General features: G+C 34.4%; 2 protein-coding genes across 2 annotated transcripts; both read left to right on the forward strand.

Annotated features, from left to right (window-relative positions):
- The first annotated feature begins 60 nt into the window (after positions 1-60).
- LOC138333298 (crystal protein-like) lies at positions 61-9,108 on the forward strand. Its single transcript, XM_069281586.1, has 5 exons — positions 61-3,073; positions 3,672-3,792; positions 3,924-4,113; positions 4,971-5,101; positions 5,640-9,108. The coding sequence occupies exons 1-5, from the start codon at positions 2,907-2,909 to the stop codon at positions 6,639-6,641; spliced, it is 1,611 nt and encodes a 536-aa protein (XP_069137687.1). The 5' UTR covers positions 61-2,906; the 3' UTR covers positions 6,642-9,108.
- Positions 9,109-13,504: 4,396 nt separating this feature from the next.
- LOC138332755 (crystal protein-like) lies at positions 13,505-24,039 on the forward strand. Its single transcript, XM_069280724.1, has 5 exons — positions 13,505-14,144; positions 15,591-15,705; positions 17,747-17,936; positions 18,136-18,266; positions 22,751-24,039. Exons 1-5 carry the CDS (start codon positions 13,984-13,986, stop codon positions 23,744-23,746), a joined length of 1,593 nt encoding a protein of 530 aa, XP_069136825.1. The 5' UTR covers positions 13,505-13,983; the 3' UTR covers positions 23,747-24,039.
- The last annotated feature ends 529 nt before the right edge of the window (positions 24,040-24,568 follow it).

Below are 24,568 nucleotides of genomic sequence, written 5' to 3' on the forward strand. Positions count from 1 at the left end.
TTTACATAGAACTACACGAGAGGTTATAGCTTATAAAGATATCACCAACACATATCGTCGAAAAAAGATATAATTTCATGAAGAAGGGGTTGTTCTATATAAAAGACCACATAAAAGGCGATTATTTATCATAGTAACTTATCTATACTTCTTTTGTCATGATCTTCAAGACAATTTCAAGTCTTGATTTTCAAGTAATATTTTTTTTCAGTTGCCTGTCGACGGTTTGTGTACAACATTCAATCTAATTAAAATAGTTCTTCTTTTTATATCTAAGATAAAAACACAATAAGACTAAATTTTTAAGATAACTTATTTTGGCGTAATTCTAATTTTAGCGCAAATGTGATTTTGGACAGATTGTGCATCGGTGAATTCGCGAATTTGTAAGAATTTCTATAATAGCTGTAGAGAAAATTCAATGATATTTTAGCGCAATACGTCTGAAACGCATCCCTAAAATAGGATTAATGGGAAAAATATAAACGTTTAGAGGAAAGATTTTTACAACAGTTACTTCCCTTCGAATTCGTTTCACGAAGGCAAGTAACTAAGTCTAGTATACCAGAGTGCTCTTAAGTGCGCTTTATAAGTCATGTAAGTGCATATTCAGTACAGAACTTTCCCTGGTGTAATGGAGAAATTGTAAAAGCTTAAGGGAGATAACTCTTTATTAACAGCACGCCATACGTAAATTATGTTATGATGGATGGTGACGATCCTCGCTGATGACGTTAATATAGGTCAATTATGCACCCTGGGGCATAGAAATATACGAAATGGTTCAATAATATACGTGTGTCTATATATTTACTAATGTGACGCGAAATCAGAACTAAAACATATAGCTATTCATACGCTGATTGTTTGAAGATATTTATGCTTTGTTTCATGTTTAAATCGTGATTTATATTAAAAAGAATTGTTTTATATCTTAGTTGTTACACTACCGTTTTGTATACACTATGCATAATGTTGGGGTGTATTGTGTTATCTTTTAAAATATCACTATCTAATTAAACTATCAAATACTGAGGAGTACACGGATATTTACATATTATATAAAACATATACTTTAATTTCAATATGTGCATTGTTAGCTGTGATCTGTTTTCATCTGATAGCCTCTATTATTTTAGATACAGATTGTAATGGAAATATCATTATCTTAATTGTTGTAATATATATATTATTTAAAAGTCTTCATGTGTATTAGAAATTCCTTCATCAGAGAAATATTAAACAGATTTTGTCACCCACCCTGTTAACAAATATGAGAATATGCGGTAAATGAACACATTATACTGGTCTAATGATGGAAATTTGGTGGTCCAACATACCAACATTTATCTGAGATAATTAAAAAAAATTATAAATGAAGTGAGATTGATTGTCATTGCAAAAATAAACCACAGCGTCACAGCCTAAGTATATCCTTGATGAATAACTTTGAAAATAGTTATATAGTGCACAAGTTTTTACATCAATAGATGTTATTACCCAACCAGTAGAGAGTTATTTACGGCTGAACAATTACAGTCCGTCGTATAGCCACAGGCACTATGTATATACATATAATAGTGCCTTTAATCGAATGATAATCATTATTACTGGTCGATCTATGTCCATTTTATATCATATCACTATTATTTTATAATTATAATGGCTCCTCGATCATCCGAACACTTGCGCTCCAAGCTGAAACCGTATGGATTGCGAATGTTCATGACGGTCGTTTACTTATGCAATAATCAAATGCGTTTCTTAGTGTAATTGTTATAAAAGTTACGTCCGGATTGTGAATTTTTCGGATTATTGGGGGTTCACTCTACATTCTATGCTCAAGTCTTTTCTGGCTTTATTTTCTTGAAACAAAAGTGCAGACTTAATTCAAAACTTCAGATTTTCACCTAATTTAACTTATGTGAAAACACCCTGACTTAAGTCGGTGTTTGAATAAAGTTTGTTTCGAAAAATCTGAACCTAGCTTATAAACGTGAAGACTTTAAGATGTATGTTACCACAGTTGAAATATTTCCATTCCATATTACATTGTTGTGTTCATTTATGTATTAATACATTTTATGTTATACATATGTAATGTTGGATATTACCAACTCTCTCTGAGTCAACATGGATACCTAAATCATGAGTAGCAGTATCGTTCACCACAGTTCGGAAATCGTTTATCTGATTCATAGAAAGAAAAATAAACTACGTTAAAGAACTTCCGGTACTGTTTCAGATCTTTAACGTGACGTAAATCAGACCGGAAGTGGGTGCACACACTAACCATCGGTATGTGTATTAGGGAAAGTCTATTACTAGTATGTAGACCAATAACTAATAATTGACCACTGTCCATCTTGGGGTAATAATGTCCTGACATGCGTTTGGGTCAAAGGCTGATGGATGACAACAAGGTCATTAATGTTACTGGACTGTGTATCAATTCCCCCACACTCAGAGAACCAGATAAACATTGATACCGACTTCAGTACTAAGTAGTTTACCTGATTCTTCTTATAATTGGGCCGTCTGATTCAAGAACGCAATAACCTGGAACCATTTGTGTCGTCGACCGGCTGTCGTTTGAAAGAATTGGAGGGATGTTTTTTTCGAAAGTGGATCAGTAATTTCGGAGGAAAAGCTGCTTCATTTTATTTCATTGTGGTAAACGAGATTAATGCTAGATAGCAGTGCAATGTATTGGACACATTATTTGCTGCTTTGAATATCGTGTATGTTTAACAACTACAACATATATTCGCGGGATTACTTATTATTGATTTAATTTTGACTAATTACCGATAAAGAACGGACATTATTCAAGGCTCAAAATTGATATTAAATCACACAATTTTTTTTTTTATTGTTTTCATTTTTATCTGAAAGTAGTGAATACCATGGGAGTAAATTATGTGACAACAACATTTGTACTTCTTGTGGTACTGAGTTGTGTTCCTGTCTGTCTGTGTGTCTACGCGGAAACCCTTTACGGCTGGGTACGCGGGCTAGTCACACCGGAAGCAATCGCGTTCCTCGGAATACCTTACGCCTCACCTCCAGAAAGGTACGTATGTTGTCCTTAAGTTGCAAATTAAATATTCATTGATCGATTTGTAATTACTGTTTTCATATTTTCGAAAGAAACATCCTACGCGATAGAAAATTTGCTGCATTTTGCAGCATCAACAATGAAAATGAAAATTCCAACTTGACAATGTTTTTGTGTTACGAAGATATAACGCAAACTTTGAGTCTCCTTTAAATACGTAGTACACTCTGATTCTTGTTTTATAATCTCCATAATATGTAATTATATTCTAATTTATCCTTAAAATTAAATATTTTACGTATAATTCCACTATTGTTGACGGACTCCTTTCTCTTTGAAATTATTACGCTACCATATCAACCAATCAAATACGACGTGATAAATGGCAATGTCATTTTTTACATCATGTGCTGATATCATAATTTTTAAGCCAATGAAAATGATTATTGCATGTAATATTGAATTATAAGGAATATGTAACAGTTGTTCTATTAAAGAAAGATATATAGAATTTAGTTTACATTTCCGAGGTAAGAAGATAATAATTGTTATTGTTGTCTTTTCATTTTAATGTCATCAGTAACCAATATAAATAATTTATCAAAATTTATAGATGGCAGCACTCTCAGCCCCCTCCCCGATGGGTCGGGGTATGGGACGCCACCCAGCCTCGCCCCATGTGTTTACAGGCCGAATGTGGATCTGACGATGTCCCAGGGGTTTGTCTTCCACAGGTACATTTTTCTTTCATTTCATTTCGTAAATACTTAGTACATGAAAAATATACAAAGAGAGCACACTGAATGTACGTGTATGTTTAATAGATAAATATAGCACAGGTATGATATGTTATTTTCTAATTCAGATGTCAGAGGATTGTTTGTACCTGAACATATACGTCCCCCAGGACGCCAGGCCCGGGGGTAATAAATCCGTGATGGTCTTTATCCACGGTGGAGGGTTTGACTCGTACACTGCCGGCGCCGAAATTTATAACGGCGAACGATTCGTTAACAAGAGTGACGTCATACTGGTCACTTTCAACTATAGACTGGGTAAGATATAGTTGGTGTGGTGGCCACTGACAAGTGCATTAGCGAATAGATCTGTGTTTCACAGACAGTAAATGTTCGCCTGTTAGCATGTCAGCAAAATAAATTGCAGGCTTTAATTATGTGCAAACAGCTTTTTAACATTAAATAACACCTATATAAAAGTATATATATATATTTAATCTACAAAACATTTGCAATTATTATGCAGAGTTCATTTTTGGACAGGTCTGTTTTTGAGGTTTTGTGAGCCTGTAAAAACCATGGTAACCAAATTTGGTTTTTTGATGAAAACACATTGGACACAGTTTAAAATCAAGCATCACTGTCGTGATAGCGGAACTGAGCCTATTTCGACATAGTTATAACTTTTGAGGTTAAACTTTTGAGCAATCTTACCTCGTACCGCGGCTATCAATTTATGCTGCTACAGTATTGAGTTTTACCATCTTAGACGCACATTCGGATACTCTCTAAACTATTAATCTCGAACCCATTTCGTTGAATTTCTTTATGCAATTGTGAAACCTGCATATAATTTTCTAGATTAAATTCACCAATTTTAGGACAAATTTTTTTAATTTTCTTTATGTTTATAATAAAACTGGGTCTTTCTGCTTGATAAAAATCTCACCCATGGCCATTTGGTCTAACTGTGAACTGCTACCTCTGTATTTGAATATTTATAGTTATCTGGCCTTGAGGGTAGGTATTGATTGTTACGTAATGTGTTTTTGAGTGTGACGTCCTACTAGCAAGACAGCTAACTCTGTAATATGCCAAGTATGTATACTAGAACCTAAATTTTGTTGACAGCAAACACTTTTACTAACAAAAATATTTTTTATGATTTACAATAGGAGCACTAGGATTCCTTGTAACCGGAAGCGATTCTGGAACCGCTAGAGGGAATTATGGGATACGTGATCAGAGGCTTGCCTTGGAGTGGGTCAAAAACAATATTCGCAACTTTGGAGGGGATCCTGAACAGGTATATTAGACTTTGGTAATCAATATAATAACTGATGTTTGTATTGTCATCTGAGTAAGCCGTTTTTGCGTTGTTTTGTTTTTTGCACAATATTTTTGTTAATTTAACATAATTAACATGGTTTATTACCAATGCTAACTACGATGTGTCATCTTTTAAAATGTGAACATAACGTGCAAAATATTTTCAGAAAGTATTTCTATAAGTTTAAAAGTGCATCTACTACCAGTTGTTTGATTAATGTCTAAAACAAAAATTTACTTGGGGTAGATTATCTCTCTGCCATTATTTTTAAATGCATATAAATATTTTATATCTATATAATAGCAGAAACATCTATACCTATGTTTATATGTTTCTGATAATTGTATTTAGAGATGTACATTGCAATGTATATTTCATTACAATTGACCATATATATGATAATTGCATACCATTTCTTATCTGTTTTTTTATGATAACAGGTTTCATGAAATGAAAGTTACAATGCGTGTTTTTAGTTATCAAATCAAGGAAGATTCTTCATTTGCATATTTAGGTAACGTTGTTTGGACAAAGTGCCGGTGCTACCTCAGTCGCCATACACCTGACTTCCGGAAATGCGGAACATTTATTCAAGAGAGCTATTATACAGAGTGCGCCGTTCAGTATCCCCTTTAAAACATACGAACAGGCATTAGCGCAAGGGAAGAGTTTCAGTGAGGCTTTGGGGTGCTCACAACAGGATCTAGGGTGTATGAAACAGAAAACCGCACTAGAAATCATTGATGCCCAGAAAAAGACTACAACATCAGGAACAATTCTTCAGCGTTTCATGCCATGGATGCCACATTTAGATGGAAATGAGGTTCCAATGGACATACAAGCAGCGTTTGCGAGGGGCGTTTTTGTACGTAAGCCCGTTATGATCGGGACAGCGGCAGACGAGGGAACCTCATACATATATAAGACATTCCAGGCACCCTTAAGTCGCGGTGCCTTTTCGGCTATGTTGTTGCTTCTGAAACCGAAAGTTGCCATGAATTTATTTCTAAGATATTATCCAAGAAGTGTGGCGGATGCAAGGGAGGAATTTTCCCAACTAGCGACAGATCTCGTATTCACATGTCCTGCCAGGAAAATTGCACGAGATCTTGAGAGACGAAATACTACATGGCTGTATGTGTTCGATTATCCATGGAAGTTCCTTAATTCAAGCCGATTTGTACCTTACTGTCGAGACAAGGCTTGTCATGCTGCGGAAATCCCATTTCTGTTCCAAACAGTACACCGTGGAGGTTTTCAGTTATCGATGGAAGATCAGCAGATCGCAGACGAACTTCTAATTTATTGGTCAAATTTTGCAAAGTTTGAAAATCCAAATGGCGACCCAACAGCAGAAACCGTACAGAATAGAACTCTATCGTGGCCAAGGTATTCCTCCAGAGGCCCATTCAGGTTCGCCGGGATGGTGTTTACGAAGCCTCGATCACATGTCGAACTGGATTATTTCGGAGTAGTCTGTAATGCCTTTAATCAGAATGACTTTCGTGCTAAGTGACATTATTTAATAGTATGAATTAACGTGCCCATTATTTAATGGACAATCCGTGTCGAATTTTGAAATGACTAGCCGTTAATTACGAGGATGCACGCTGCATGATTATTGCTGATAATGCAGCTTCAATGTATAAATATTCCGTATTTGCATAATACAACAGAGTTATCTGCCTTTGCGATTAGGTGGGTAGGTACTGATTGTGATGTCATGTGTTTGTGAGTGTAATGTCTAATTTTCGGAGAAAACGACGTGAATATGCACTCACAAAATAATAACGTAGGATTCGATACCTACCCGCAAGGGAACTAACTCTGTAACATAATATAAAGACGGAATATCTTAAAATGGTTACATTACAATAAACTACTGCGTATATAATATAATATGAATTGTAATGATATTTGCTAAATACCAAATCTGTATAGCTTGCAATCGAAATAAAATGAAGCTTTATATTTATGTTTTGTACGGATGGCAATGGTTGATTTTGGAATAAAGTGTCTTTAAATTTATAAGAAAATGTATTCAATAAAGACGTAAAATAAAACTGGTCATTAAAACAGTCCTTTTTGTAAAACTGAGTGATACCAGCAAGTGTTTTATAAAATATGGTACAGTAAATGCATTGTACATGTATTTCTATACAGACAGTTCATAAATGACAAAAATGCATAGCCCAAAATTCGTTCAGTTATTCATAATCATATTGTTCGTACTATAATATTTTCATACTGAAGTGTTCAAAAATTATTGAGAAAACAAAGAATATTAACTATATATTTACCTCCATTATAAAGTTTGTTGATATGATAGCTGAAAAGGTAAATGATAATTAAAGGTAGGTTTCGCCGAATGAAATATAAAGACTACGAAAATAAAATTTATCCTGTACAAAGATATAATCTTCAGATCATTTTTAATGTATATATCGAACAATATGGGTGGTCAGTTGCCTAGCTTGACCAGGAAAATACTCCTCTAAAAATAGAGCGAAGTCAAGCTTTACATAGAGCATGACGTATTTTTTCGAGGCATCAACAAACGGAAGCCTGCAACAAAATGTCAGATAGCAGTGAGTCTTGCCACAGTATGTTTAGTCAAAAAGAAAAGGAACAACAACAAATCGAAGTGCGATTGATTGTTTATACACATCATATAATCTAAAATACTTCATGTTACTGATATGCGCTCGCTAGCTTAGTACATTAAACATGTATGTAGTTAGTCTGCCACTGCATGTCTGCTGGCAGAAATTTACCTCAACACGAGTCCGGGCAGAGTCCGGGCAAGTTCCGCTTGATATGTGGCTTCTGTTTCTTCTTTTGCTACATGCCATCTCTGACTTTCATTCCCTAGAGATATCCTAGGGTGCTATCGATCGATTCCATTCTTAATTCCTCCTCTTTATTGCCGATTCAGATACATTTTTTTTCTCGCATGCTTTCGTTCAGCCATTTTGTTGACTTTTAGGACGTAACAATGCGCATGCGCGAAACTTCGACAAATCAATCCCTCACAGGTTTATTTGCATACTGTCAGTGTGACATCGTAATTAATCATGGATTTCTATCAACATTGTGTTCAAGACATTCGTTCAATCTCATACGCATACATAAATTAAATAGAGATATTTTAAATACATTTTTTTCATATTTTCTTCGGCTTGTCGGATTTTACAGAAAAAAAACTTGACTGGGCGAAACCTACCTTTAATGAATAAATAATGAAAATTTTTGTTTCATTATTCATACTTTCTTGTAACGACTTGAATTTAAAAGTATATTTCATTTTATATCATCTCATAGCCTAAACAATGACGTTGACGTTTGTAACGTCCTTTGTGATTTGTTGAAATAAAGGCGCATTGATTTCATAGAAAATAGAGTCCATCATGAATTTTTAGATTTTACGGGAATAGATTGAATAGATTGAATTATAAGGATTAACTTGAATATCTTTTTATATTGATATGGAGTTATAACGCAAAACTCATCTCATCATAAACCCTTAATAACCGCTTTTAACCGAAATTGAGTGAAAACGGCAAAGTGATGAAAAGAAAGCTTAAAATTTCAAATTTGTTCATTAGGCTTTGTGTGATTCTTGGATAAGGAATTATACCGAAATTATTCAATTCGGAAAACGTGGATTTAAGTGTTACGTGTATGTACTCAAGAAATGAAGCAATTAACAGTGAAATTATTTGGAAATACACCGAAAGCATTCATTCAATTTTCAAAGAAAGAAAGTACACATTTCTATTTAAAATCAAAACATCGTTGTAGGAATGCCTGTGCTGTCGAAATACTAAAGAGTCTTGATTTTCAACACAAGGAGTAATTTTATGCGTTGTGGTTGATGTGATTGGATTTATGCCGATGTCCACGAATCAATATATAAAACAGAAAATATGTAATGATATGTATTATTGAAGTTTTCTATTACATTTATGTTGAATTTGATTACATCTACTTGTTATTTATCTGTCCAATTTTACATTGCTGTATGTAGTGTTACTCGCTTCCTTTTCATTGTACATTAGTTTACCTGGAACTGTAGATTAGTTGAAACTAATCTACGGCTACAGGTAAAATAATGTACAGTGAAAGGTGTACTAATCTACAGACAGAACAAGTACTTGAACAATAGTCTAAATAAAGTACTGGGGACAACAAAAGATGACATCACAGCCATGTTTTAACAATACTTATCTATTGACAGCGGTGTGTTCTGATTATCATATCCCTTTACGACTCGATATAATTTATATACATGCACTTACATAATTGTATCGCCTTTCCAGCGAGCGACACCAGATCGATCGACTTATAGGTAAAAAAAGACATATATAATTATCCAAAACCCTAAAATACTCAATATGATTTAGCATATTTGTTAGTTCAAGGTGGTTCATTGACATACATTTGTATCACACACTTATATATCATACTTTAATACGTACTTATCGCAAGAAATATACCATTGAGTGGTCGTTGATCGCCGGCTCTGGTTCAAACTTGTGAACAGCTCACTATCACACGTTCACATACTATTAGGATTGGCCAGGCTAAAGAGGTAAAACAATTTCTATACATTTATGGTTTATAAACACTAAATTATGCACGCAAATGTTTGAATATACTATTGTTATGGACAATAAGATATATTGATTCATTGACAATATTTCAAGTATTGATTTTTTTTTGATTATTTTAAAGGCTACTCTGAATCGTAATATGAAAGAATACATTTCTATTGTTTATTAATTTCGCTTTAGAGTATGAGTAAAATACCATGACATGATTGTGGATAAAGGCATACACTGTACATAATGCATATGCTAATTTAATATTTATATCACTGTTCATAATGTAAATATTAACGTATAGTATGCATAATTGTACGTATGGCATATATAAACCTACGGTAAAAATTATCTGGCTTGGAAACGTAAACTCTCAAATTACCTGCAGCTTATCGCAGATCTTCTCCAACGGATTTTCGGACCGTTAATGACAGTCATTTGATGTTCATGGTCCATAGTTTTCGTTACTGACAATGGTGTCCCTTGATGTCTATAATATTCCAATATTGGAAGCTGAACCATCACTTTTGATATATCCTTAGTAATTATTGTAATGACAAATCCAACCTGGATTGGATTGTTGGGTCTGATTCCATGTATTAAACCCTAGCAATAAACAACGGAAAGTGCGGCTAATATAATTCATTTTTGCAAGTAACACAGTTGATTGGCTCATCGACGTAATGATTACACTGAGAAAATAGTCCTCCAAGAAATATGGAATTTCACGGTAGAACTAGTACATATACATTAAGAGATTAAGTTACAAGAATTTTAACTTGAATGTTATTTTATGATATATAGCAACATCACAAAAATCAGAATGTACCCTAAATAACGGCAAAGCAACACATATACACTGCTTTTTGTATTTGTGTTAATGATAATAAAATATAAGTCTTTATAACTGAATATACTAAAGCTGAAGTAAGTTACCAATTTATTGAGGGACTACGGGGCCATAGAACAATAAAAAACTTGCTTCGCAGCCAAAATTAATTGCATAGCTTTTATCAAGTAAAACTATTACTTTGTCCTTGTGGAATTGATTTCCATTTACTGACAAGCTTTTGACCTACTGTAATATTTTTTGGGAGAAAATAGCGTTAAGTCTTACCTCATAACTTACACTGGCCAATAGAATGGTTCTATCAGAGTATCAGTTACAGATTCAAGTTCATTATTTTGTGGGTCCATTATTTTTTTTGTACAATTTATACAATTGCATCTCAGAAGTAAGCTAGTTTGGATTACCTGGGAAGAAGTATATGTATTTGGCATTTTATCGAATGATTCTGATGATTCTATTTAGAGAAATTATCTATGCGATCAAGATAAAACAGTATCCGTGTTTACCTCTGTTGATGCTTGCACATCAACCTTTCCCATTAAGGTACATCAATTTTCTTTTCCTAAACTATAAAGCAACTTTGAATCTGCTGGAGCAGTATATATTTCCTATTAATATTCAAAGATGGCATTAAGTCAATATATAAATGTGTCTACATATTAAGGGACTAACTGTATAATATCTATTTTGGGATAGAATGTTTGATGGTCATCAAGAAAGTATCTAGCGGGAGCTAGATTCACCAAATATGATTCGTTCGTATATTTACCGTAGATATAATACAAGTTTCCCCAGATTCGTTTTTGATGACTATATATTTATTTCCCCTTGATATAACGTTCCCCAGATATATTTTGAATGGCAAATTTTATCATGTTTAAATATTCATTTATTGATATTATTATTACTAAGAAAAAAATATCCGCTCATTTCTCAATTATTGAAATATGCTTCTAACAAAGTGATATTATTGAATACTTTATAACTGTATGGCTTTTCATATCTAAAGTACATATTGATAAAAAAGAAGGTAAAATTTGGAAAACGTGTTAACTCGCAAACTTTATAAACTTGTTATTGTTCAATTTATGGATTATACACAAAAACAAACCTCCAGATGTTATGGTAGTGGTTACGCAATCAGACTAATATACAAATCCTCACTCCTTTCATAGAAGATCTGACAACATCACTTGTATTCCGTGTACTTTTATTCAAAAATATTTTCTACAATACGAAGATATGACACCGGGAATCGATTACAGTGATTTAGAGACCGCAGAACCAAATGATTTCGCTATATACGATATATTAACGTTTGCCACTCTCAAGGTTAAATGGAGTTTTCAAGTCTGGTCACCTGTCACTAATTTTGAAGAATGGCATCTCGCATACATGTGAATAAAAAGAAATAAAGATCTACCATCTTGCTAAACTTTTATGTGGGGGGTGCCATCTTATGTTGAATTCCGCACCAAAAAATGACCAAAATATTCATGAAATTCCAATATTGATTACCTCCCCCTGACAGACACACACTTGACAGAATTTTAAAATTTCTTTATATATTTTACATCTACATGTATTGCCCAACCCACACATTAACATTTTAAACTGATGCACCCTGAATACCCAATCAGCAGGCTCCGAAACATTCACCTCTCTATGAAATCTTGTGCCCAAAAGGGGATTTCCAGGAATCTATTTTTGGTTTGATTCTTCGGTCCCTATACTGGCTGAGATCCCATAGAAATACTTGCCGTGTTAACTCAGTAGCGAGGAAATCATCTGTCTGCGTTTTGCTTGTAATGTTACGTATTTTAACTTTTTTTTAAAAATAACTTTTTTTATAACATAAAATGCTAAATTTCTTTCAATTATGTCTATTATAGGACTATACATAAACTCTCATACAAGTGTTCAGTGTTATTTCCATTACAAGAACTTAATCTTGTTTGAAATGATATGTATTTTCTCATGGATATCCGCAGTTTGAATTTATAGATGTTTATAAAAGGTAAAAAAAAACCGGGTAATTATTCATCCTCAAAAGTTATGTATTTGAGAAATATTATTGGTTAAATCATTTATAGTAGGAGTAATCAACATCTAAATGTTATGCATGCTCTTATCCATGATGGCTGCGTCCTTTTATGACTCAGATGGTTAAGCTCCATACGAGAGTAAGTTTCAAATGACTTTTGATGGACTTTTGTCCAGCGTCGTCCGTCCGCCCTGTGAGTATCATGGTAGTCCCCGGGAAGCGAGAAAGTTTACTATGGTTTACATAGGGAAAACACACTTTCGGCATATTTTGTTCAACTGTATTATATATGTAGGAATTAGTGTTTATTTTATTTGAAGTATCAGTATATATGGCAAACCGTTTGGATTTGTACCAATTGAAATGATGATATCTATATTTGATTAAAGATATCTCTATTTAAAATAAGGATATCTCTATTTAATTAAAGATATCTGTAATTTAGATAAAAATATCCCTATTTAAATAAAGATAGAGATATTTTCTTTTAAATTACAGATATCTCTATTTCAAATTCAGATATATCTATTTGAATTACGGATATCTTTAATTGTAATTGAGATATCTCTATTTGAATTAAAGATATCCCTATTTTAAACAAAAATATCTTTCATTATGTTTATATAGAGATGTCTTCATTTTAAATACAGATATCTCTCATTCAAATACAGATATCTCTATTTCAAATACAGATATCTCTATTGAATTAGAAATATCTGCAATTACTTTGCAATACAGATATCTCTATTTAAAATAGAGATATCTCTTTTTGAATTCAAGATATCTGTATTTACAAGTGTTTGCTCGGTACGAAGATTAATGTGAAACACACAAAAAATATGACAATTCCTTTATCCTGATCAATGTTGCTGAAACGCTTGCAATTAAATTGGATTTTAAGAATCCATATGCATGTATAATAACTGTAGGTCTATTGAACCGATGAACGTGCTATTCGGTGGGAATTTCTTACGTACAGAACACGGCAACTGCTCTCCGATCAACAGAGCGAAATGGTGCAGCTTTAACTGAATAATATCAAAAGTGGATAGGTTGTAACACGGTCTGTATTCCCCATCATTTTTCGTCACTACTGCTTTACTTCCGTCATGCACAAAACGGACAGTCAAGGGAGCAGTCGTTTTTCCTATTGAATGGTTAAATACGAATACCTCTATTTCATGTCAAATTAAGATATCTTTAACTCAAATAGAGACATCTGTATTAAAAATAAAGATATCTGTATTTCTACAATAATAGAAATAGACCAATAGAAATGAGTGTAACGTATGGAATTTATTTATTATGTTATGACAGTATTTTCTAATTTTATATTTTCGTTTGCCTGGATATAGTGTTTACCATGGGGATACCTTACATGACGACAGTACTTCTCGTGTTACTGGTCTGTGTTACCGCCTGTCAGTGTGTATTGGTTGAAACCCTGTACGGTTGGGTGCGCGGTTTCACCACGCCAGAAGCAAAAGTGTTCCAAGGAATACCTTACGCTTCACCACCAGAAAGGTACGTACTATAACTAAAATAACTACCGAAAATCTGACGTAATATCTGTTACAACAGTGGCAGTGATAATTATGTAATCTAAATCCTAATACTGTAAATAACTATATATTCGCGTAAACAATATTTCACATCTTCGTTATTTTCAGCATCAATTCGCGATCAATGGCTCTTACTGATTATCGTGCATTCATCTATACGTTTGATACATTTATTCGCGAAGCATTTGTAAATTTACGTTCGAACTCTATTTGTGTCTCTCGACAATAAAGTGGTTTATCGTAGTAGTAAGGAGTATATATATAGTTCGTGTTGCTTTGATGTAGTTACCTCTATTTCTAAATATTATCTACAGGGTGGAGTTAATGTATCTGCCCCACTGTCTCAACTGTCGGCATTTCCACTTCATACACTAATGGAGGCCATGTTGATAAATTCTTCCACGTATCTAGCTGGTAGTGTGTCTTTCGTTCTTGGCATCGCTCAATGAGTCTTTATATACATCAATATGTTATACTTGTTTCTCAGACACTGTTAATCATTGATAAAGTGCGTCCGGTAACTATACAACTTTCTAGACTCTTGCAGTTGGGTGTGAAGATATGCAATGAAAACATATATCTACTAAAAGACGTTCGTTAGAAGAGATGGCGAATCTGGGTTGGACAAAGCACACTGGTCAGGTATATTCAGATGACAGCCATATCTCTTTTTATTTCATTGGCATCTTTGATAATTTGTGTTACTCCTCCTTTCTGCACAGCGATGTCTATAAACTCATTGGTCTTTATTCATGACAGTATAGCAAGAAATACCTTCCCTTCGGTGCTTACTAAATAAATACTGTAGTTTGAAAGAGAGTGCTTGTGGATTCCTTCTTCCTTTGTCCATCCTTTCTTCTCCGTTTACTTCTCCCTTCACAATATATATATCTAACTTACCCTCTGATGGTCCTCCTCAGCTCCGACAATGCAGAAATTGTTGTTTCATATTCTTCCTCAGATTCGCTATATACTGCTCTTGCTGCCTCTTCCTCAGATTCGCTATCTTATGCTGTCTACGGCGCTTACTGCCTCTTCCTCAGATTCGCTATCTTATGCTGTCTACTGCTCTTGCTGCCTCTTCCTCAGATTCGCTATCTACTGTTCCTGCTGCCTCTTTCTCAGCTTCGCTATCTCAAGCTGTCTTCTGTTCTTGCTGCTAGTTTCTTTAATGATTCAGTCGCCTTTACTGATGTTTTTGTCATTGAATTTGTTTAAAGACATACCAAGGTATTTATGTACGCTACCATTGACGATAGTCAGAATATCATTCTGTTGATTTTTTTGCTGTTGCTATTAATATTGCTTTTGCTTGTTGTTCATATTGGGGTTGTTGCAAATTTTGTTATTATTGCTGCTGCTGCTTTTAACTAATAGTTATAATTTTGCGTGTTCATTTAAATTATAGATGGCAGCACTCTCAGTCCCCTCGCCGGTGGGTCGGGGTATGGGACGCCACTTACCCTCGCCCCATGTGTTTACAGGCCGAATGTAGAGCTATCCCAGAATACTGTCTACCACAGGTAAAATGTGTCTACATATACTGTATAAGGTGTATACCGAAACATATAGCAACACCAGACTATCATTACGTCACTTTTCAGTTAACATTTCGCCGTATTCAAATTGATTTTGAGTAAAATTTCAAGCAAACAAGAAAAGATGTCAATTTCAAGTGAGTGTAATTGTTTTACTTAATGACACCCTTGTTATGTGACTACTGTTTCAGGACAGCTGACACATCGCTAAAAGACTAAATTATTTCAGTTTCAATTTTAAAATGTATGAAGAAAACGCTACTATTCAATGCATTGATCGGTGTATTTTATTCTACAGATATGTCCTGAAACTTGCCGTTATTAAACATACTATGCCAATGCTTTTTAGACATATGGGATTTTACATGTTTAAGTGTTCACTTGATATGAGATTTTATGAAACGAGTCGAAGAAGTTTTGATTTTTTCGAGCCTTGGCGAGCAAACATGAAAACTTCGAGACGAGTTTCATAAAACCTCATATCAAATGAACACAAATTTAAGATACTTTTTATCACATAACTACAAATACCTACATAACAAAGAATTTCACACCAAAGTGTAATCCGAGGTCGCCATTTTGTCCCGCCATCCTCGTAATCCCGATGTCACGTCATTGTTCCTGACGTCATATTGTGCATTTATGACCCCGGTGGCAGTGTGGTATGAAGGTGTATTTACCCTAAGCTGTTATACATGAAGTGATAGTAATATAAGACTCTTTCATATGTGGATATGAAGGATAGGAATATTCTACCCGAGGGTCATAAAACGTAGCAAAACTCGAGGCTTGCCGAGGGTTTTGCAACATTTTGTGATCTCGAGGGTAGAATATCCCTATCCTTCTTATCCACTTATGAAAGAGTATTTTTCTTTCATACCTCGATGTTTTATTGCGATTTTACAACTATAATATCCCACCATTTTGAAATAATTTCAAAGAAATCCACGGATGAAAGTAAATTTTGAAAAATTACGTGATATTTTAACATAAATTCCGTTGTTTGCATCTTTTATTGTAAAACCAGTCAAGTTTGTGAAAAAAATGTTAAAATTTTACCGAGGAAATAGAAATTTTGTTGACGCCGTGACGTCACGAGGCTTTATTGCATGGGTAGCCATGCAATACAGCCTCAAGCCACATGAGTGTATTGCCCTAGACCAGCTACTATTACACCTGTAGGTATGAAAGAAATAGCTGTAATACTTGACGTGATAGTAAATGGTTGTTTTAATTGACTTGATAGTAAATAGTTGTTTACTTGACGTGTTAGTAAATAGCTGTTATACCTGACGTGATAGTAAATAGCTTTTTAATTTGAAGTACATAGTGTTGTATGATAGTTGTTACGTGTTAGTAAATAGCTGTTATACTTGACGTGATTAGTAAATAGCTTTTTAACTTGACGTGAAAGTACATAGTAAATATGTTAATATACTTGACGTAATAGTAAATAGCTGTTATACTTGACGTATTAGTAAATAACTGTTATACTTGACGTGTTAGTAAATAACTGTTATACTTGACGTGTTAGTAAATAACTGTTATACTTGACGTGTTAGTAAATAACTGTTATACTTGACGTGATAGTAAATAACTTGTTATACTTGACGTATATACTGTTATATTGAATAGTAAATAACTGTTATACTTGACGTGATAGTAAATAGCTGTTATACCTGCGTGATAGTAAATAACTGTTATACTTGACGTGTTAGTAAATAGCTGTTATACTTGACGTAATAGTAAATAACTGTTATACTTGACGTATTAGTAAAAAACTGTTATACTTGACGTGATGGAAAATAGCTGTAATACTTGACGTGATTGTAAATAGCTGTTATACTTGACGTGTTAGTATTGTGACCAGTAGTTCACTGTTATGATTATACCTAAACAAATACAAATCACGAATATGTAAAGTTTATTAGTACATGTGATATCAATAGTTACATAGTTAATTTAAAAAAAAGATATCGCTTAAGACAGGTGGTCACGTAAGATTTTATGTCATTATCTAATTCAGATGTCAGAGGATTGTTTGTACCTGAACATATACGTCCCCCATGACACCGGGCCCGGGATTTATAAATCTGTGATGGTATTTATCCCCGGTGGAACGTTCGAAACTGACACCGCCGGTGGCGAGGCCTATAACGGTGAACGCTTCGTTAGCAAGAGTGACGTCATACTTGTCACTCTAAACTATCGATTAGGTAAGTTATAATTTGTGTATTAGCAAATTGATCAAGAAAAATAAAAATACAAATACAATCAATCTTCGCCTGTTTGTATTATATTACAACTCATGTGATGTACATTACCTAGCCAATGATTACCTAGCCTAATCATTTATGTATAATTGTTAATTCATACTAACGAATACAACATATTTTAATGTTTTAATGTACGTAGGTGCAATGGGATTTCTTGTGACCGGAAGCGAACCCGGTACCGCCAGAGGGAATTACGGGATACGCGATCAGAGGCTTGCCTTGGAGTGGGTCAAAACCAATATTCACAACTTTGGAGGGGATCCTGAACAGGTATATAAGAACTAGATTATTGGTCAATATTCTATAGGATACACTTGTATATAAACATCTGAACTATGAAGTATGATGTTGAACTCGTTATCAACTGATTTGCTTTCATAATTTGTTTGCATATGATCATTTGTGCTATTGTTGTTAAGATATATTCTAAGTACCTTTTCAATCGTTATTGTGTGTTTAATCTGTGGAGAAACTATCAGTGAACTGACATGCAGAACTGTACTAACGCTATCAGCTAAAAACCCTCAGTTATCCTGTCTATCATGTATTCACGTATTTCTGTAGCTTATAGATCAGTGTGGTTTTACTTTTGTTTACATCGGATGCCTTTACATCTTTAAGTTTTATGTAGTGTCTTCTATATTGTCACTGCGAAGTTTTTAAATTATACGCAAAGACAATGTAAGAACAAAGGGTGTGTACAAATACATGTATAGACAAAAACTAAACAATATATGTAGTGTACGAATAACCAAAGTATTCAGCAAAAAATAGTTACGATAATAGTTCATGATGTATCATGTATCTCGGTAGTATTTCCTCTTTACCTGAATGATTAGTTAGGGAAAACAACGCTGCAATATTTCAGCAATCTTTACGAAGCGACAAAGCATTTCAAAATATTTGGATGTGACCGTTACCCTGTGAACGACATCCTTTTTTAAAAACGCCAACTAGGTTATACATGTATTGTCACTTTTGTAGCGGATAAAATGAGCTATAGCTACTATTTGAAAAATAAGGTAATTTATATCAATAAATAACAGTAAAGTTAAAAAAAATTACACTTGACATATTTTCGGTGAATAAAATGTGACCAATAGCCACGCTGTGAAAAAAAAGACACGGATGATGAGCAATAGACGAAAAGCGATTTCAATAGCTCGTTAACCATTTGCTGATATGGGGTTCAAAAGTCGTCTTTCAAGATCAGATAAATTCAATAAAAGTATTTTGGCGTCTTATCCACAGTTTTCGTAACTTTGGATGTGACCGTCATCCCTAAAGTTCTAAGTGTGACCGATATCACTTTCATAACTTCTAATTAAGCACTGTATATGATTCTCCACTAGCAGATAATATGAATGAAATATTTTCTTCCAACAGCCATATATTACATATTAGTAAACGGGACAGTTTTGTGGCAGCAAAATTTATTTGTTTGCAATTTATTACGTTTTAGTGAATATAATGTGACCGATATCCCTGCTGTCAAAAAATATTGTGTCGAGGTGTTTGCATAATCTGAGCTAGTTTGACGACATCTAATAATTTCACAGAGTCTCTAACAATACACTGTCTTTGACGCACGATAGGTTAAGAAGATGCATTGCTTTTATGTCATAATTTCAGCCGATTTTCATCTTGAAGCGGGCGTTTTTTCATTGTTTTTGTGTGTCCGATATCACTTCCGGTGACGTAGGTTGTCCCCATTGCACGTGTATCATTCTAAACATATCTTGTCTCAGATACACATAGTCCGCTAAACCTGCCTATATTATTAGGCTTTTTTAATTTTTTTTTTGCCTAATATATAGTCAGCTCGCGGTACCTCTTAAAAATGTGAAATCGTAGGCCAGATTTGGCCTACGCTACGTCAGCGGTATATTTCTAATATATCGTCCATGAAATGCCGGGAAAACATACACATACCTATATATTGGGATCTTATGTACTCCACTGCCCCCATGTTACATCCCATTTATGAAATTAAACAACTCTGCACAATGAAATACTTCCGAGACCCTTCTATTTCACACATTTGTAATGGCCGCCGTATACACATTTAGCAGAGCAAACGGCAGCCAATCAACTTCGCTTCCGGTTTTATTTTAAAAAAACCACGTGTAGTTGAAAGATAAACAAAATTCAACTGTGTATATGCTACATGTATATATGCAACGTGAATATCGCGAAAGTGATGCGGTACCAGCAATAGTCGTGTTCAATTTGAATATTTGACAACATGTCGTGTATGTCGACCATAATTTCACTATAAAAACTCTAACTAGCTAGCATTTTGTTTATCTTTCAACTACACGTGGTTTTTTAAAAAATAAAACCGGAAGCGAAGTTGATTGGCTGCCGTTTGCTCTACTAAATGTGTATACGGCGGCCATTACAAATGTGTGAAATAGAAGGGTCTCGGAAGTATTTCATTGTACAGAGTTGTTTAATTTCATAAATGGGATGTAACATGGGGGCAGTGGAGTACATAAGATCCCAATATATAGGTATATGTGTATGTTTTCCCGGCATTTCATGGACGATATATTAGAAATATACCGCTGACGTAGCGTAGGCCAAATCTGGCCTACGATTTCACATTTGTAAGAGGTACCGCGAGCTGACTATATATTAGGCAAAAATTTTTTTTAAAAAAGCCTAATAATATAGGCAGGTTTAGCGGACTAAGATACACATGCCCCGATATTGCAAATAACAATGTCAAATTGAAAATAAACACTGCACTCACCTGACAATATTTCATTGAAGTAATAGATGAATGTGTTGTCAGCTATATCCCAACATATGTCCAATACGAACTAATAAAACACTTCAATATACACTAAGTTTTACACGTACATGTACAACGACACGTGTGTGTCCTTGATAGTTGTCGCTCGTTCGGGTCAGGTACGTAGTCACGTGTATATGGTCAGTTGAGTGCGTCGGGTACGATGATATACGTGGAGATATGTGGACGGATTATTTTTGGATTTCTATTCACTTGCGTTGGAATTTTATTTTGAGAAACATCTAAATGACAACTTAGAGGAGTTGAAATGTTTTCTTGCTAAAAAATGTCCCATATAGTTTTACAGGTGAGGGTTTTGTTTACATATTTGTCGGTGATATATACTGTAGATTGCTAGGTGTATACGTACATGAATGAGCGCACGTGTGTCGATTCACGCGCTTTCTATAGGGGTCGGTGAGTCGTCGGAATGTAAAACAAAAATGGCTGTCCTCAACCGGGGAATGTCTCATAAACGATTCTTGGAAAACAAGTATACTTATTTAAAAAAAAATCATGTTAATAATTTTAACTTGCATTGTCAGCTTTAATATTTCAAGGTATAATTTGCATGCTTTGTTAAGACTACATGATATCGCTTTTTCGGATGTGAATTTAAGGTGCATAAGATGTAGTCTCCTACCAGTTGATTGGTTCTTATCTTAAAGCTGACAATGCAAGTTAAAACATGCATTTGAAATTTTAAAAAAATATATATATTAACGAAATATTTTTTTTTCAAAAATTGTTTCTGAGATATCCCCTAGTTATGACAGTGTGGTATCTAAGGAAGTGGCAGCCATTTTTCTTTTGCTCTGCTTAGTAACCTTCACTGGCCATACCCCTATATAAAGCACGGGACACTTGACACACGTGTATCATTCTAAACATGTCTTGTCTCAGATACACATGCCCCGATATTGCAAATTACAATGGCAAATTGAAAATAAACACTGCACTTACCTGACAATATTTCATTGAAGTAATAGATGCATGTGTTGTCAGCTATATCCCAACATATGTCCAATACGAACTAATAAAACACTTCAATATACACTAAGTTTTACACGTACATGTACAACGACACGTGTGTGTCCTTGATAGTTGTCGCTCGTTCGGGTCAGGTACGTAGTCACGTGTATATGGTCAGTTGAGTGCATCGGGTACGATAATATATGTGAAGATATGTGGACGGATTATTGTTTGGATTTCTATTTACTTGCGTTGGAATTTTATTTTGAGAAACATCTAGATGACAACTTAGAGGAGTTGACATGTTTTCTTGCTAAAAAAGTCCCATATAGTTTTACAGGTGAGGGTTTTGTTTACATATTTGTCGGTGATATATACTGTAGATTGCTAGGTGTATACGTACATGAATGAGCGCACGTGTGTCGATTCACGCGCTTTCTATAGGGGTCGGTGAGTCGTCGGAATGTAAAACAAAAATGGCTGTCCTCAACCGGGGAATGTCTCATAAACGATTTTTGAAAAAACGAGTATGCTTATTTAAAAAAAAATCATTTTAATAATTTTAACTTGCATTGTCAGCTTTAAACAAAAAATTAGTTGTGACAGATAATTTCACAAACATACTGCAAGTTCCATGTGACACAATAAAAACCATTCAACCATTCAAACTAAGATACAGATAAAACTTCTTCTGTAAAACGAGTTATAACGTTGGAAGTGAGGACGTACGAAGTATGTATTATACCACTATGAACACATTCTTGTATAATTACAGATACACAGCTATAACTTGTACAGGTGCCTATTTATATAATTATGTATCACATAGCAATTCCCATTCTTATCTTTTTGGATTTCTTGTATCACTATTACAGTAGATGTTGCTAAACGAAGGGAAGTAAGTAACCCTGATATATTAGAATAGCGATTTTCTTGCCACGAAAATTGAAATATGTATTGTTAATCAATGACGATTTGTATTTAGGTAACGCTGTTTGGACAAAGTGCCGGTGCTTCCTCAGTCGCCATACACCTTACATCCGGAAAGGCGGAACATTTATTCCAGAGGGCTATTATACAGAGCGCGATTTTCAGCGTTCCATTTAAAACATACGAACTCGCATTAACACAAGGAAAAAGTTTCAGTTCAGCTTTGGGGTGTCCACACCAAGATATGGAATGTATGAAACAAAAATCCGCATTGGAAATTATTGACGCTCAGAAAAACACAACAGCGTCAACGGAAACCTTTGTGCAGCGCTTAGTGCCATGGATACCCCACTTAGATGGAAATGAGGTTCCAATGGACACACAAGCCGCGTTTGCGAGTGGAGTATTTGTACGTAAGCCCGTGATGATCGGGTCAACAGCAAACGAGGCAACGTCATACACATACGGGTTATTTCAGGCACCCTTAAGTCGACGTGGTTTCTTTGGATTTTTGTTGCTTCTAAAACCGAAAATTGCCCTGAAATTATTTCTCAGATATTATCCAAGAAGTGCGACAGAATCAAGAGAGGAAGTTTCTCAACTATTGACAGATCTCGTATTCACATGTTCTGCGAGGAAAGTAGCGCGAGATCATGGGAGACGCAGGGCAACCTGGCTGTACGTGTTCGATTATCCTCAATTTGTCAATTCTAGCCGATTTATACCTGTTTGTCGAGGCAAGGCTTGTCATTCCGCAGAAATCCCCTATCTGTTCCAAACCGTTCATCGCAGTGGATTTCAATTATCCCTGGAAGATCAGCGGATCGCCGACGAACTTTTAATTTATTGGTCAAATTTTGCAAAGTTTGGGAATCCAAATGGCAATCCAAGAATCGGACAAAGCAGGGCTATGATGTGGCCCAGGTACTCCTCAGAGAGTCTCTTTAGGTTCGCCGGGATGATCTTTACGAAGCCTCGGTCGCATGTCAAACTGGATTATTTCGGAAAAGTTTGTAATGCATTTGATCAGAATGACTTTCGTGCTAAGTAACAATCTGTATACTTTGTAATTCACAAATGGCTAACATATAATGATGTACGTTGCTTGATAATTGCTTGGAATACTGCAACGAGGTATAACATGTTTTATAATGCTAACAATCAAACCATGACCGTTTGCAGTTGCATTAATTACGTATGTAATGAGTAGGACTATGTTTGATTAAATTACTGGGAAGAAAAATAAATAAAGAACACAAGTAGTTTTGTTTTTATCTAAATTGAAAAATATTGTTAAGATATTATTTTTCTTCCTTCTCTTTCTCTCTCTAACTTGCAGATATAAATTTCATAGCACAAAAAATGTTCTATTTTAATCGGAATATTTATTATATTAATGTTTGACAGGAAAATGGATTAAAAGAACATTTAACGTGTTTACACACGCAACACACATACAGAGGACATCGTCCTTAAATGACCCCGGCTGTTGATAGAACGCTAAGTTAAAAGAAACAACACAACAATCAGCCATTCGTAAAATGATTTCGCAAAATTATATGTGTCGTAATATATATGATGATAAATCGATCAGCAATAATTGTTTACAACATTAATTCTAATAAATGGTAGGACGTAACACTTTATCATCAATGGTAGCTAAAATTCTGGGAAGATAACAACTAAAATAAATTTAAAAGTACATTCTTCAACCGAAACGACTTATTATTATTTTTTTAATTAGCTGCAAAACGAGTTTGACAACTGTTTTCCTAAAGTTATTACTCTACCGCGTAAATCATACACTTATTGCGTTACAACCAGAACAATTCTACAAAGATAAATTAACTGTTAATTTCCATAATGGTCTTAT

Source organism: Argopecten irradians, chromosome 10 (genome assembly GCF_041381155.1).
Source record: "Argopecten irradians isolate NY chromosome 10, Ai_NY, whole genome shotgun sequence".
Taxonomy (NCBI): Eukaryota; Metazoa; Mollusca; class Bivalvia; order Pectinida; family Pectinidae; genus Argopecten; species Argopecten irradians.